The sequence below is a fragment of the Neomonachus schauinslandi genome, chromosome 7 (genome assembly GCF_002201575.2).
Source record: "Neomonachus schauinslandi chromosome 7, ASM220157v2, whole genome shotgun sequence".
Lineage (NCBI taxonomy): Eukaryota > Metazoa > Chordata > Mammalia > Carnivora > Phocidae > Neomonachus > Neomonachus schauinslandi.
In genome coordinates this window covers 8,117,287-8,133,610 of record NC_058409.1, presented here as the reverse complement: position 1 = coordinate 8,133,610, position 16,324 = coordinate 8,117,287, and the positions used below count along the sequence as shown (strand labels likewise).

Sequence of the window (16,324 nt, the reverse complement as noted above, 5' to 3'; positions counted from 1 at the left end):
GTAGACTGAAGTTGAAAAGATGGAAGTGAAATCTAGATTCAAATTTTCTGATGTTGAAGATCTTAAAGGGTATTTGAACTTGACTGTGTACTTGCTCCATCCAAGACATACTCCCAATCCCACAGAGAAGGAGGAGAGGTAAAAAAGAAAGTGACAGGACATCATGCCTTTGTTTTTCCTATTATTTGACCTGAGACATGAGAAGGAAAAGTCACTTATTTAGTATCAAGTGACGTTTCCAAATCATATAAAAACAATCTCTAGAGTGCTTTTGCTTTGTCGGAAGACCGTGATACATAGGCATTTATTTCTTTACTCATCATTCATTCGTGGATGAGATTTTTTTGTTGTTGTTTATTTTTGTTTTTGTTGCTTTGGCTTTACTGATGGATATAGAAAATAAAGCCAAATGTCTACTGGAAAAAAAGTCTAACATCTACTGAGCTGAAAAACCACTCCCACTAAATCCGATTTTGTATAAGCATTCTAACAAGCAGACACACAAAGTGACTTCATTTTTGGTTGGGGGGCGGGGCATTCAAGTAATTAGTGAAATGTACAGACTAAGACCTGGTGCACTGAGCTGTCTGTGGTACTGAAAAAGGACACCAAGGCTGCAACGTACTGAGCTCTGTTCTTTCAAAGCCTCCTCATCGCACTATTTTAATTCAGGCACTTCCGACCATGACTCACCTGAACCGTCTTATTTTGCCAGTGTGTATAAACATTTTATAAAAGGTCACACTGACTTACTTTCCAAGGTTCTCCATGGAAATGTCAGGGCCTCCCCAAGCTTCGTTAAGCCATTCCAGTGGACAGAGAGCCAGAACCTTGGCTAGGACACTTTGCCTGAACGCAGTGAGAAATCCTACCATGGACCAGAAAGCCACACTCAGCTAGCTCTTGCTACCCAATCACCACGTTGGTATGCTAAACAGAAAAAGAAAAACTGTCATTTTAGACAACATGCTACATCCAAACACAGGCTCTGATTGGCAACAGAGTTCTTCCACCCAAAGCTACTCAGTATGTTTGGAATTGTTAACAGTAAACTGAGAAGTGCCTTCTTGCTTAAAACTTATGAAAGAAATACACCTACAGCAGTAACATCAATAAGTAAAAAAAGGGGGACCACAGTGCATCTTTTTCCATATATAGATACATATGCCTATGCACTTAGTTTCACTGAGCTTCAAGGTCAACTATTTTGCCAATATGGCTGACTCGAATATCTGGATAAGTTAGTAAGTGTTTTTATGGTGCCTGACTTCTAGCTCAGGGTCCTCAAGTTTATTTGGTCCTCTTCCACTTTATATTTTTGTAAAAGCATCTCAGATAAGCATTTGGAGCTTCAGCTTGAGAAAGAAATCCCCCTTGGATAAAACACTGAGTGAAAAAGCTACAACCAAAACAAATGAATGATACTACCCAAGCATCGATTTTGAAATTTAAGTGTGGATGGTTTAACAGAAACTATGTATCATGTAAAATAAACCCAGTTTTAAAAAATCTAACATCCTGGGATATTTATATTGCCTCAACAGTAAAGAAATTCACGGTGCTTACAAGTTTTAGAGGAACAACACATGTCCTTATTTTTGTCACCAACCCTATACATCTTCTAATCAATAGATCCATGCATTTGTGCAACAGAAATAGTCCTCAAAATGAGCCAGCAAGTGGAATTCCAAGTGTGAAAAATCTGGAAAAATTTGAATTCCTGTATTTTTATTAGTTTCTAGAAGTTTCAAGAGTTCTAACATGGTATCAAAAAAATTTTAATAATACATAACATTTGGCTACTCCTCACAAACTCCTATAAGTTATCTCAAAAAACCTCCCAATAATTCTTAAAAAGCCAGTGTTTTCAGGAAGACGCTTTGCTCTCGATGGGAATACCGTCCAAAGTCTCCCCAACGAATGCATGTTTAGCTGTGCGCTTTTCAGAAGGACCGAACGGCGGTATGAAAGCTAATGCTCAATAAAAACACCAGCAGGGCGCCTGAGTGGCTCAGATGGTTAAGCGTCTGCCTTCAGCTCAGGTCATGATCCTGGAGTCCCTGGATCGAGTCCCGCATCGGGCTCCCTGCTCGGCAGGGAGTCTGCTTCTCCCTCTGGCCCTCCCCCCTCTCATGTGCTCTCTCACTCTCTCTCGTTCTCTCTCAAATAAATAATAAATAAAATCTTCAAAAAAAAAAAAAAAACACCAGCAAGTTCTCTCTCCAGCTGAATGAAGGAAAACCACTCCAATCACCAAGCCAAAAAAAAAGTTGTTTTAAGTTACTTGATTTTTAAAAATACCTAAGAAGATTTTACAGCAACCTTTTAAATTTAACCTATTCATCAACCAAACTTGTAGAGAGAAACCACAGGCCAAAAAAAAAAGTGCTCATGTTTCGGGGCCTCTGGCAAGTAACAGAGCACAGTAGGAAGCTATCTGGACTAGAAGCTGGAGGACAGGGCCTGGTCACACTCTGCCCTGTTTAGCTGTGCCATCTGGCAAGCTACTCACCTCTTCTGACTTTGGGTTCCCCGTCTGTAAACTGAGTCAAAGGACCATTCATTCTATTTTGTTCCTCCCAGCTCTAAGTGTCTGCTCTTGAAGTCAAAGTGAGAAGATGCACTCGTTATGGGTAAGCCACATTTTAGCATCACTTAAGAATATCTGAAAGAATCTCAGAAGCCCAGGATCACAAGCCCCGAATTAAAATGGACCTTCCTGTACATTATTAAGAAGTTAGAGTTCTAGTGTGTGTTCGCCTTGTTTCGCCAAGGCAGTTTGATTACTTACCTCTAAATAGTTTCACTCTTTCTAATTCTCATTCGCTAACTTTCTCCCTTTGGAAGGATACCGTTCAAAGTCTTTGCAAATGTGAAAGTAAGATGAAGTCATTCTCCCTGCTCCTTTGGGGTTGTGCTTGCCCAATAGTTAAAATTGGTTTCTTCCATATTTGGTCCGTACTTGCTAATGACTAACCTCAAATTGATTTAACGTAATTAATATTAAATTATTTAAATGGCAAGTTCTATATGTTTTAAATTTAAAGGCAACTCCTAACGGGAAGCACCCTAAACTGAAGGGTTTAAGAGTTCCAACAAATATCCAACAACAGCTCCAAAAAAAAAGCAGAAAATACGTATTAGTGTAAATTCTAAACTGGAAAATCCCAACCTTACTTCATTTTTGAAAACTCTAGTTATTTTAATTCACAAACCTTAATATTCCTTTGATTGAAGGCTACAGCAAAGTAAACAACTCCAAAGACGACCCATGAATTTTATATGAGTATTCTGAAATTGTTAGTAATACCCAAATCCAACAATAGAGTTCCTGGCTGCATTTAAACAAAACATTTCCTAACAAGACTGCTCACAAGGGCAGTGGCCTTTGCTCTTAAATGACTTTTTTTTAAAGGGCAATGTAATGATTGTAGCTAAAAATCTACCAAACCACCACATATACAGAATTTGTATTCTAACCTTAAGATGGATTTTTTGTTTGTTTGATTAATGTCCGGGGATATAGAAAGAGTCTGAGTTTTTCTCATGTCTCATTTACGTATCTTAGCTAGGAATATCATGAGCCTATTTTCTTCTCTAAGCTACATTATAGAAGATGATACACAGGGATGGACACTATCTTCCATAATGACGCACCCAGGGGGAATAGGTGTATCAAACAAGAATTTGCCTTTACCCTACAGATGAAGGCTAGTACCTAATTGGCCTTAAGGAAAACAAATGCAGGGGCTGATTTAGAGAAGATCTACCTGAAGAAGAGAGGGGGAAATCTTAAGGATTTAACAAATACAACCCAGCCTGTTTACATGCTGCACTGTTTTGTTTTGAACTTCTTGAAAGAACAGGTTAGGTGCCAAGGCAAGACTACAGCATGTGTCTTCTGTAACCTCAGGGAAGGACAGGAAGGATTGGGGGAAAAAAGCTGCCTTGCGCTTCTCCAAGCCGGCGGCAGCAGCGCTTTGGGTCATTCATAAATAGCAGAATCTAAGTTACCTGTATTTCCCTGGCGTGGTACACGATGATCAGCCCGAGCAGGATGATTGTGGAGAGACTGATAAGGCATTTCAGAGCTAAGGAATACAGTGACGCCTGCAACACAGTCAGACAGAAGCACTTTTAAGAAACCAGTACTTTTAACCACCTTCCAGGGCCCCCCTACCCCCACCCCGGGATGGGGGTCAGTCAGCTCCCAGACAGCGAATGTGAACTCCCAGGAGGAGGAGGAGGAGGAGGAGGAGAGCACCTGTCTTGGCTCTGTGATCTGTCAGATCACTTGGCCTCAAAGGGAAATGAGAGGGGAGCAGGGCAGGCGGATGGCCAGGCAGCGGGTCCGCGCCATCACAGACTCAAGCGCAGATCCCGGCTCTGCAAACCCAGAGGGAGTTATTCCTGAGTTTAAGCGCTTTGGGTTGAAAGGGGCCTCCTAAATCCCGAGCACCTGGAAAGCAACAGAGCATGCTTTCCCCCACTGACTCCTGGAACCATTTATTTAATGTGCCCAAAGGCGCTGGGCACTCACTGCCTCCAGAACTTCGGCTCCCTCTCTAGAGTTGCCTCGAGGCTTAGGGGTGCGCGTCTGAGCCGTGTTCGCTGTCCCGGCGGGCACCTGCGACCGTCCCGGGGAGGCTCGGGGCTGGCAGGCAGGGAGTTCCCCCCGGGGCCCATCCCAACCACCCAGCGTCCGGTCCCCGCGGCCCTGGAAGGCTGGGCAAGCGGTTCGAGCGCCTACCTTGTCGTAGGCGCCCCACGACAGCTCGGTCTCGATGACCATGACCACTATGCCGAACATGCCGAAGATGAGCGCGTAGTCGCTGAGCCGCTTGCGCTTCTCGAACAGGGCGCGCCGGTGGCCCAGCTTGTAGCCGATGTTCTGGTTCTTCTTTTTGCTAGACTTGGTGCCACTGCTGTTGCCATGCCCGCCGCCGCCGCCGCCGCCTCCAGCGCTGCCGCCCGCTCCGTAGAGCGCCAGGTTATTGGAGTTGTTGTGCTCCGGCTTAGACACCACGATCTCCGGGGCTGAGGACGAAGCGGCGGCGGCGGCGGCGGCGGCGGCTGCAGACGGGGAGGACGCGCCGCCACCTCCTCCGACGGACGCGGGCGGCTGTAAGGGCTGCGCCTCCGAGTCCATCTCGTGCAGGTTCCGGCGGGACGCGCTCAAGTTGCTGAGCGGCCGCATGACGCCCCCGTTGTACCTGCAGCTGCTCATGGCTATTTCGGTGAAGGGGTTGCTCTCGCGGCGCGCCTGGGGCTGGTGGTGCTGGTGGTGCGCCGGGGGCGGGTGGTGGTGGTGGTGGTGCGAGAGCGGGGGCCCGGAGCCCAGGCTGCCGAGGCTGCCCGTGGGGCTGGCGGCGGGCTGCAGGCTGTGGCACTGGTGGTACTGGGAGGCGGACGCCGGCTGCTGCGTGTACTGCTGCCGGAGCGCACTGGCATGGCTGGACGGCGTCAGCTCGCTCACATTGAGCTGGCTGCCCCGGCGCGACGAGCAGCAGCAGCAGCACGACGAGCCCGACAGCGGCGAGGAGGCGCGGGTCCGGAAGGCGCCGCCGGGCGAGGAGGTGCGGAGCAGCAGGGACAGGTTATCCCCCGCCCCCGCCCCCGCCCCCGCCGCCGGGACACCGGAGGAGGCGCAGCTGTTGCACCGGAGGCATGGGCTGCTGCCGCCGCTGCCCGGCGGCTGGTGCGCGAGGTGCGGCTGGTGCTGAGGCTGCGGGACGGACGCGAAGGGCGCGCACGCCTTGTCCTGGCTCTGTTGCTGCTGCTGGCAATGCAGGTGTGAGGAGCGCGGCGGCGGCGGCGGCTGTTCTGAGAAGAAGCCGCGCTGGAACTGCAATGGGGTTTCCATGTCAGGGCTGTTAAAGCTGCAGGGAGACCAGGCGGTGGTGCACCCTGCGCAATGCGTTATGGTCGGGAGCGGGGACTCCTGCCGCTGGTGCGAGGAAGGGCCCATGCCGGCTCCGGTAGAATCGAGGCGGCGAGTCCGATTGGTTGGGCGCACCAAAACAATGGGCATGACATCACCTGCGGGGACCAAGACTGAGTTTGCGGCGCGCGCGGCTGAGGGGAACGTGTGTGTGTGAGCGAGAGAGATGGGGAGGAGGGAATCTGCAGGATGAGAACCCTGGGGTGCGCAGGCCAGGGCAGGGGGAGGGCGGCGGGGAGGGCACCTGCTGATTGGGAGCGCCGGTGAGCACCACCGGGGATGGGGAGCCCCCAGGCAGTGCAGCCGGGCTGCAGGGGGGAGGAAAGAAGAAAGGGGCGTCCCTCCCTCCCTCGCCGCCGACCCCCTAGCTAGTGCCGGACGCGCAGTCTGGATCACCTGCGCCCGGCACTGCAGCACGTTGGGCCACCCCAGCCGTGGGTCAGGCGCGGGGACAGTGCGGAACCCCTGCCACTTGACCGCCCGCGCGCACGCCTCGTAGGGCTGCACAACAGCAGCCCCCTCGGCGCACGCCCACCTCTCCCTAATCGTCCCGCGGAGAGTGGGCCGCCGGCTGCCCGCCAAAGAACTGCGGGGGCACCGGCTTTGGGGAGAAAAAGTTTGGCGACTGGCTACGCCAGTGCAGCAGGGCTTGGGGAGAACCCCGGGGCCTGAGCCCCGGTTTGGTCGCCGCGAGTTCAGGGCGGGCCCCGCGCCCGGATCATCCCCAGTCGCTCGGCTCCGGCGCCCGGGAGTCGAGATTGGCTGCGCCGTGCTCCGGCCCGAGTGCGCTGCGGCGCGGGGAGGGTTAACCGCCTCGGCACCCGGGCCCGGGGAGGGTGGGGGCGGGGCCGGAGGAGGGGATCCCCACCGTCCGCGGGAGGAGCCCGCGCGGGCTTCCCGGGTCCCCCTGGCGGGGGCGGAGGGCTTTCCCAGCTACCGCCGGCTCACATTTGCGCCTCCTGCGGAACATGAGGGGCTGGCGCCCCAGGCCGCCGGGTCTCCGGGCTCCGGGTCTCGGGCGCTCAGGCCCTCCGGCCGCCCCAGTGGGTAGGGCCGCGGACTTCTCCGGCGGTGGAGGGCTGGCTTGCTCGAGGGTCTGGGGTCTGCTCAGCGACCGCCGGCCACCAGCGCCGCCTCTGTTCCTCTTCCTCCTCCCCACCTGCAAAGCACAGACACAAAGCAAAGCCGGGTCACAGATGCGCAAACCCCGAGCCTCTCCTCGGCCGAGCCCCGACTGCGGCGGCGGGTGGGAGAGGGGCCTGGCGCGGGCCGAGTCGCGTCCTTCGTTACAGCCTGGCTGGGAAATTATTCATAACGAAAACCCCGGCTGAGTGTCCACTCCGGGGCCAGTGCTGGAGTTTTGCTAGGGTCAGGTATAATTATTTACTTTCTAATAAACCAATAAAAACTGCATTTTGTGTCTCACGAATTTCCTGCAATGTGTTCTTCTCTTAGGGGATATACCAACACAAAGCGGTAGGGGATCCCTTTTCGAGGATTGTTACTGCTCTCTCTTAAATGCTTCTTCGTATTTCTTTGTACATTGAAATTCCAGTCTCCCCGAAAAGGACATGGAAGGAACTAGCCAGCTGAATATCTGTTTCCATTGTAAATCGTAATCTGAATGCATGATTTTTATGATCGAGATTATAATGACTTAGACCATTAGAGCGTAAACAGATCACCCTCATTAGATAATTGGAATTCTCAGCTGGATCCAATTTCTTGATATTCTACTCGGCAGCTGCCCTAAAGTTGCTTACCAGGTACCTTGTCCTAAGAGTGTGTGTGTGCGCGTTTTCAATACCATGGAGTGAATAATTCATTTTAGGCTATCTTTTGGACGTGGGTTAAACAATTTTAATTTTTTGTACGTGCAAGTAAACAGATCCAGAAGAAAAAAAAAAGGACAGGGTTGCTTTTAGGCCCATAGCCCTCCACCTAAGATAATGAGTACTCTCAGAAATTTTATTTTTCAATAGTCTTGGTCAAGACTAGAATTTGAATATGGAGTGGAGCCAGCATGTTATGTTTATACGCTGTCCTGATTTTTGGCAATTCAATAAAACTTGTTTAGAATTATGAAGCTCACTGAATCACTGGGGTAGCTGAGTAGATAATGCAAGAATTGCGAGGTGAGCATGGCTATTAAAAACAATTCTAATGTGCTGAGTTTGAAATTACAACGAAAGCTTCCAAATTAAGTTATTCACCTTCTGGGGTGAAACAAAATTCAACTCAGGCACAAAAATCATACATTTATTTTCACTATATAACACATTCTGTAGGCTTCTGCTAGTCTCTATGCAGCTGAATTGAATGAAAAGTTTGATTCCTCTTTAAAATTAAAGTCAAGAAGTGTTACCATGGGAAATTAATACTTTCCTTAGCCCTTCATAAATTTAGATGAAAGATGACATAGGTGCCTCCCCAAATATCACAATTGTTGCCAGCATCCAGTTAGATATAAGGTTCTAGAATGACTAAAACACCATAAGTAACAGCTACATTCTGTGTATCAAACTGACTTTCTCAAATAGCAAGTTCAAGACTTCAAATAAAGGTTGCACAAACAAAATAACAGGGACAAAATGTTGTATCTTTTGCCCTGTATATCTCTGTGCCTTGGTCCGGGATTATGTGCAGTACCATTAATCATGTAGAAACAATGTTTACTAAGATTTATGATAATGATGTATGGAGTTCCCGTTGCTCACAAAGGGGACTCAGGGGAGAATGGGATGCACAGAGTAAGAAAGAAATGGAGATTTGACCCACAGCATGAGGAATTGTCAGAATACCAAAACTCATTAAAAAAAAAAAACTCATGAGGGGCACCTGGGTGGCTCAGTCGTTAAGCATCTGCCTTTGGGTCAGGTCATGATCTCAGGGTCTTGGGATCGAGCTCAGCAGGAAGCCTGCTTCTCCCTCTCCCACTCCCCCTGCTGTGTTCCCTCTCTCGCTGTGTCTCTCTCTGACAAATAAATAAATAAAATCTTAAAAACATAATAATAATAAAGTTTAAAAACTCATGAAATAATAATGTGAAATTCACTGTGACTGGAGAGAGAGAAGTCAATCAGATGTATATCATCTTTCTGTTTTAAGGAATCATCACCGCCCCCCCCAAAATCACCTTGCTAGTAAATGTCTGTGTTTGGAGAGTATGATAATCCTCTATCAGTATGATGATGAAAAACCACAAGATGCCCCCCAACAATGTCACATTTCATTTTTCATCTGTGTCCTCATAACTTGCAGGTTTGGGGCATCTTACACTATTGGGTTATGACAGGGGCACATTTAAGAAGTTCTTGTTTTCCCCATTCCTCTCTTCTTTATAAAATTAACAACTGAATCGTAAACTTATATGTAAACTTTAAAATACGAATACCATAATTTTGCCTTTTTTCCTATAAAGGATTATAGAGATATATGTAACCAAGTCAAGCAGTTGGGGCAACAAAGACAATGTTCTCCCACAGGGATGGTGCTGTGCACATAAGAGATACTCATTTATATCTCTGTAAGACCAAGGAGGGAAAGGGAGGGAAGGAAGAAAGTTTGAAAGAGAAGTCACAAAACAAAGCCCTGTAACCTCTGACGAGAAGCTTTTGGAAAATGACATTTGTTTCTCTTTCTACCGTTAAGATATATAGTACTGGAATTTCTCTAGTTTAACACCAGAGGTCATACTCATCCACAAAATACATTTCGAATCTCATCAATTAGCCTCCTTCATTTCCAGTATCATTTTTTAAAAATCACCTGAGTTTTGTTTTTTGTTTTTTTTTTCTAGACTAGAACAGCCGTGTCCCCATATTTGTGGTATTTCAAGCTTGTGCACATACAAATAACACCCCCACCCCCTCCCACATACACTTAACAGCAGTCTTAGAAGATCTGTTTTCCCAGACCACAGGGTCTTGGAAAAAGCTGCAGGTTGTTTGCACTCTGATCCCTACTTTACTCAGATTTACATGATGCCAATGTTTATAATTCTCTTTTTCCTAGGAATTATTTGTGCTCTCGCTCTTCATTGTTCCTTCAAAAGCGGGACTCCCTTGAATTTGGATGTTTCTGGTCTATTTCCAGAGGCAGGCGGAGCAACTGAGGCAGAGATCCAGGGCGTCTGTAACCCACACTGAGAAGTCTGGGGGAAACTCTGAGCAACAAAGTAAATGTTTTTCTGAGATTTTATTTTTTCTTTGCCCAAGTGAGAAAATTATTTGGGGGTGCCAAACAGAGAGGTTGTGATAAGACACAGCCTCTCTGAATTTAGCTCTCATGGTGGTAAATATAAATGCAGAATCGGGGTAATATCAGAGTTATTTTCTTAGCACAATAACAGGTCCAACATTTCCCAGAACAGAACCATTAAAAGGCCATAAGAATAGTTATTTTTAAACCACAGACTGTCCTAACTTTGTAAGAGATAAACCACATTGGGATTCGAAGAAAACATTAGAATAATTATTATATGTTTTCTTTTTACTTCTGCATCATGATCAGAAAGTGTCAAGACCTGAAGGAGCTTATTGGTAACAGTCTTGTTAATTTTTAGCCATAGAGCTATTATTCAGGGACTAATTATCGTGTTGGGGCCTATTCATTAACTTTCCAAATTTTCTCTACTCTCATCTTTGTCTCCAGCTAATTGGCATATCTGCCAAAGTCTCAGCAGCACCAGCAAAAAAAAAAAAAATGAAAAACATACACTAGTTTTGCTAGAATTGAACTATGTGACATAATTAAATAGGTGAACACCAGGTTATAATTACTGACTAGGGTAAGTCTTTTGAAAAGAGTCTGCAATTTCTTAAATCAATACCCTTGGCAGCTAGAACCACACATCCAAATCTAGAAAGTCATTAAAAAAAAACAAAAAGGGCAGCCCATTCCAGTTCAGAAAGCTCCTATGTTATTTTATTTGCATTTCCTAAGAACCCTTATGGAAGGCAGGAGAGCTTCATTATCCTCTCCATTTTATAGGTAAAGAATTGCATGCTGGAAACACACAGCTAGCGAGTAGCAACGAGGAGCAGGCTTCAAACACAGCCTTCTGAGTCAGCCTGCTGAGTCTGTTTCGCATCCTTCTAGCATTTCCTCCATCACGGAAGAATAACCTATTCACTCTATCGACTCATACAGCCTTGTACTCCACTAATAGTCCGGGAATGGACAACAGTGGTTTGTCATTTACCATTCACCTCCTTTGAATGGCCTCGGGGACATTTCCTCACTGGCTTGGTTGGGATTCTGCGATTCTTGACTGTTGTCCTCTTGTCGACTTCATTTGATCAACAGAATAATTTATAAGGATCTAATACAAGTGTGGATAAAGTGGCAGGCACGCAGGTTCAGGGTGCCTAATTAAAAAGTATAAAATATAGAGCGATTCTGGGCTATTCACACAGTTTTCTGCCTACTTTGCTGGCTGGTCTGGCATTCCTTATTGTTGGCAACATCCATTGTAGAAGCTGAAAGCCAGTGAAGAGTATATATTGGCACTAAAAGGCCCATTTTGTCTTTTTATGTAATGAGGGAGATCCATGCTCAAACTCCATGCCCTGTGGCTTGGAGGAACTTCTCAGCAGTCCTGCAAGGACCCAGCCAGGGGTCTTCTTGCTGCTTCTTCCATTATGCCAAAGAGTGGGGAGAACCGTGTCACAGGATGAGCCCCATAGAGAATTTTTCTAAAAGCTGTTTGGTTTTCTTTTTCTTCTAGTATCTCCCCTACCAGGTGTTCCTGTCCCAATGAGCTTGACACCAGACCACAAGGGACCACCAGAAACAGGATCAAACCAGACGGGCCCAATATGGTGGACACAGTGAGCCAAATTCACATTTTTCTTTCATTGTACTACAGTAACAAACTAAACTCTCCTCCCTAGAGGCGCCAAGACAGGAAAGCCCCAACCACATAGGGAGGAAAAAGGGATGTGGCCTAAGTTGCTGGAAATCTCCACCCCTTCCTGGGACTCTGGCTGACATCCAGCATCCCCCCCCTCAGCCCACAGTCATATCATTTATATCCTCTCTGCCTCTCAGTGCCCTTGGATCATGAGGTCCCCTCCTCCATCCTCTGGCCATTGGCTAAATTGCCTGCTTGCCATCAAAGACTGTTTTGTTCCTTGATATATGACCCCGAAGGTACTGAGTAGGAAAGAACCTACCAGTTTGGTAACAATCAGAGAAAGGAAGCCAAGCTGTGTGCCACAAGAAGAGAGAAACCAGTGTGTCTCACAACTGGGGTAAAGAGTCTGCAAAAATAGGACCAAAGATAGGCAAAACCATCCCTAAATACTGAGGTCAAAGCTTCCACTTGGTGATCCCAAAAGTTCCAGAGTTGCTCAGTGCTAAAACAGAATGAGGCTACAAAAGTTCTGGAAGGTTTATTTTCCCTCGGAAATCCAATTTATTACCCCACCGTTATTTGCTCCTCTTTACAGGATTGGTGCATACAATGCATTAGCTCTTTTTTTTCTCTTTTCCTGTTAATCTATTCCCCTGTGTTATTCATCAAACCCTTTGTTTTCCTTTTGCTTTTCTACCACTTGCCAAACAGGCTCAGGACATCTATGTAGCTCCTTCATCTATCTTTATACTATTGTCTCCCCCTCTGGAACTATTTGTAAATCCCCATTCCCCAAGTAATTGCCTTAGGGCAAGTAGAGAGTTGGTGCCGACTTATAGGAAGGGAAAGAACCACAATTGGTTCTAAGTTGAATTAAACATAACAGTGTCATCAGCAACCCAACATTCTAAAAGCTAATAAATCTTCTTCAAGATTTGCATATTCGGGGCACTTGGGTAGCTCATTCAGTTAAGCATCTGCCTTTGTTCAGCTCAGGTCATGATCCCAGGGTCCTGGGATGGAGCCCTGCGTTGGACTCTCTGCTCAGGGGGGAGCCTGCTTCTCCCTCTCCCTCTGCCCTTCCCCCTGCTTGTGCTCCCTCTCTTGCTCTCACTTTCTCAAATAAATAAATAAAATCTTTAAAAAAAAGATTTGCATATTCATCCTTATCTAATACACCAGGTTTTTCTTAAAAATGACTTTTGTTCAGTGTTGTTGCTGTTGTATTTTATGGCTATAAATTCAGTAGCACTTTTTCTCTACTATTTTAATTTTTCTTGTACAAGAATTATCCATATGATGCAAAATGATACATGGGATACAATGTATCAGAAAAACCACAACAGATACATACTGGACAAACACAATGACAAAACTCACTATGTGAGGTGTTTTTCCCTCCCCTCACTACTTAAGATGAGTCCTTCTCAAAAATTATTTAATTCATTAAAACTATTGGATACTTTCCAGGTCCCCTTAACAAGGAGTATTTCTAGCCTCCTACAACTGAAAATATCATAATTAGGGAGGACTTCAATGCTTTTGATTCAGAGGTTAAGACATCATCAGGGTTCTGGCAACTTTCCTCAGCTGCATTCCTGTCAGTGTCCTCCTTCATAGACACTGGCTTAGTCCCCAGGTTATTTTACCTTATGGTGGGGAAAACAGCTGAGGTGGTTCTAGGCTTCATAGCCACACCCCCATCTTCCAGAAGGAAGCAGATCATCTTCTGTCACCCACCTGCCAAACACATCTATTGGCACATCTCCTGACACATCTATTGAGCCAGTTTAGTTCATTTACCCAGCTCTACACCATACTTAGAGAATGGGATGGGAATGATATACCAAACAGAGAATGCTGATACAGAGACAGAAATTACTAAAAAGAACCACATGGAAATTCTGGAGTTGAAAAGTACAATAACCAAAATAAAGAATTCACTTCAGAGGCTCAGAAGAATATGAGTGGACAGAAAAAAAAAAATCAATGAACATGAGGACATCACAAGAAAACTACAGACTGATAGCATTTATGAATATATATGTGAAAATCCTCAACAAAATAGAATCAAACTGAATATGGCATTATATAAAAATTATTATATGCTGGGGCGCCTGGGTGGCTCAATCAGTTAAGCGTCTGACTCTTGATTTCAGCTCAGGTCATGATCTCAGGGTCGTGAGATGGAGCCCCATGGTGGGCTCCCCACTGAGCATGAAGCCTGCTTAAGATTCTCTCTCTCTACCCCTCCCCCAATTCATATGGGCACTCTCTAAAAAAAAATTATTTTATGCTATGACTAAGTGGGGTTTACCATAAGAATATAAGGTTAGTTTAACATTCAAAAATCAATTAGTGTTATTAAGGAGGGCACTTGTAATGAGCACAGGGTGTTGTAGGGAAGTGTTAAATCACTGTATTGTATACTTGAAACTAATATTACACTGTATGTTAACTAACTGGAATTTAAATGAAAACCTTAAGAAGAATCCATTAATGAAATACAACATATTAACAGAATAAAGGGCAAAAACTATATAATCACCTCGATAGACACAAAAACATTTGACAAAATTCAAAACACTTTCACAATAAACACAGTCAACAAACTAGAAATAGAATGCAACAAAAGACATCAATGAAAAATTCACTGCTAATATCATATTTACTGGTGAAAAAAGCTGACTGCTTCTTAAATTCAGAAACAAGACAATATCTGTTCTTTCTGCTTCTATTAAATATTGTACTGGAAGTTCTAGCCAGTGCAATTAGGCAAGAAAAAGAAATAAAAGGCATCCAGATGGAAAGGAAAAAGTAAAACTGTATTCACAGATGACAATTTTGTATATAGGGAATCTTAAGGAATCTACTATAAGATAGTATTAGAACTAACAAGCTCAGCAGATTTCTGGATACTAAATTAACATTAAAAAATCAATTTTATTTTTCTACACTAGCAATGAGCACTTTGAAAATGAAATTTAAAAACAATTCCATGTGCAATACAATAAAAATATTAGAAATGTATCAGAAAAATGTGACACATACACAAACTAAAAAATATTGTTGAAAGAAATTCAAAGAGACCTCAATAAATGCAGGGACATTTCTTGTTCATGAATGAGAATATTTAATTTAATTAAGATGTTAATAGTCCCCAAATCGATGTACAGATTCTCTCAAATCCTTATCAGAATCCTAGATGATTTATTGGAGAAATTGACAAACTGATCCTAAAATTCATATGGAAATGCAAGTAGCCCAGAATACACAAATAATCTTGAAAAGAAACAACCAAGTTATGGGACTGACACTTGTTGAACAAAAACTTACAACAAAGGTACCATGATTGAGATAGTGTGTCATGGAATAAGAATAGATATATACATCAATGGAACAGAACTGAGAATCCAGAAATAAACCTTTACCTTTATGATCAATTGATTTTTGGTGAAGGTGACAAGACAACTCAATGGGGGTAGGATGGTCTTTTCAACAAAGGGAGAGGATGTGGTAAAATTTGAACCCTCGTACATGGCTGATGGGAATGTAAAATGGTTCAGCTCCTTTGGAAAACAGTTTGGCAGTTCCTCAAAATATGAAATGTACAGTTACCTTTCTAACCCGCAATTCTACTCCTAGGTAGATGCCCAAGAAAAACTGCAAATATGTCTACACAAAAAAACGTGTCTGTGCCGAGCGATGTTGAGCACTTTTTCATGTGTCTGTTGGCCATTTGGATGTCTTCTTTCGAAAAATGTCTGTTCATGTCTTCTGCCCATTTCTTGATCGGATCATTTGTTCTTTGGGTATTGAGTTTGATAAGTTCTTTATAGATTTTGGAGTGGTGGGGGGTGAGAGGGATGGGGTGGCTGGGTGATAGACATTGGGGAGGGTATGTGCTATGGTGAGCACTGTGAACTGTGTAAGACTGTTGAATCACAGACCTGTACCTCTGAAACAAATAATACATTATATGTTAAAAAAAAAAGATAGTAGGAAGGGAAAAATGAAGGGGGGGGAATCGGAGGGGGAGATGAACCATGAGAGACTATGGACTCTGAGAAACAAACTGAAGGTTCTAGAGGGGAGGGGTGTGGGGGGATGGGTTAGTCTGGTGATGGGTATTAAAGAGGGCACGTACTGAATGGAGCACTGGGTGTTATATGCAAACAATGAATCATGGAACACTACATCAAAAACTAATGATGTAATGTATGGTGATTAACATAATAAAATAAAATTTTAAAAAATAAAAATAAATAAATGAAAAACATGTCCGTGGATGTTTATTAGAGGCATGATTCATAATAACAGCCTAGGACTGGAAAGAATGCAAATGCCCATCGACTGCTGAGCGTGTAAAGAAAACGTATACTCTTACAATGGAATACTCTTCATCAGTAAAAAGGAATCAAGTTCTGTGCTTTGCTACAACTCGAAGGAGCCTTGAAAATGTGTGAAGGAAAGCCAGTCACAAAAGACCACAGGTATGACTCCATCTATAGGAAACGCCCAGAAGA

General features: G+C 44.8%; 1 protein-coding gene across 1 annotated transcript in view; it reads right to left on the bottom strand.

Moving 5' to 3' along the window:
- Positions 1-6,911, bottom strand: part of KCNN2 (potassium calcium-activated channel subfamily N member 2) — a 153,901-nt gene extending 146,990 nt beyond the window's left edge. The window contains exons 1-3 of the mRNA XM_021701941.2: positions 6,890-6,911; positions 4,751-6,039; positions 4,015-4,110 (exon numbers count right to left, since the gene is read on the bottom strand). Coding sequence (XP_021557616.2) covers positions 4,015-4,110; positions 4,751-6,039; positions 6,890-6,911 — 1,407 coding nt within the window. The remainder of the gene's footprint in view (positions 1-4,014; positions 4,111-4,750; positions 6,040-6,889) is intronic.
- Between the last annotated feature and the right edge of the window lie 9,413 nt (positions 6,912-16,324).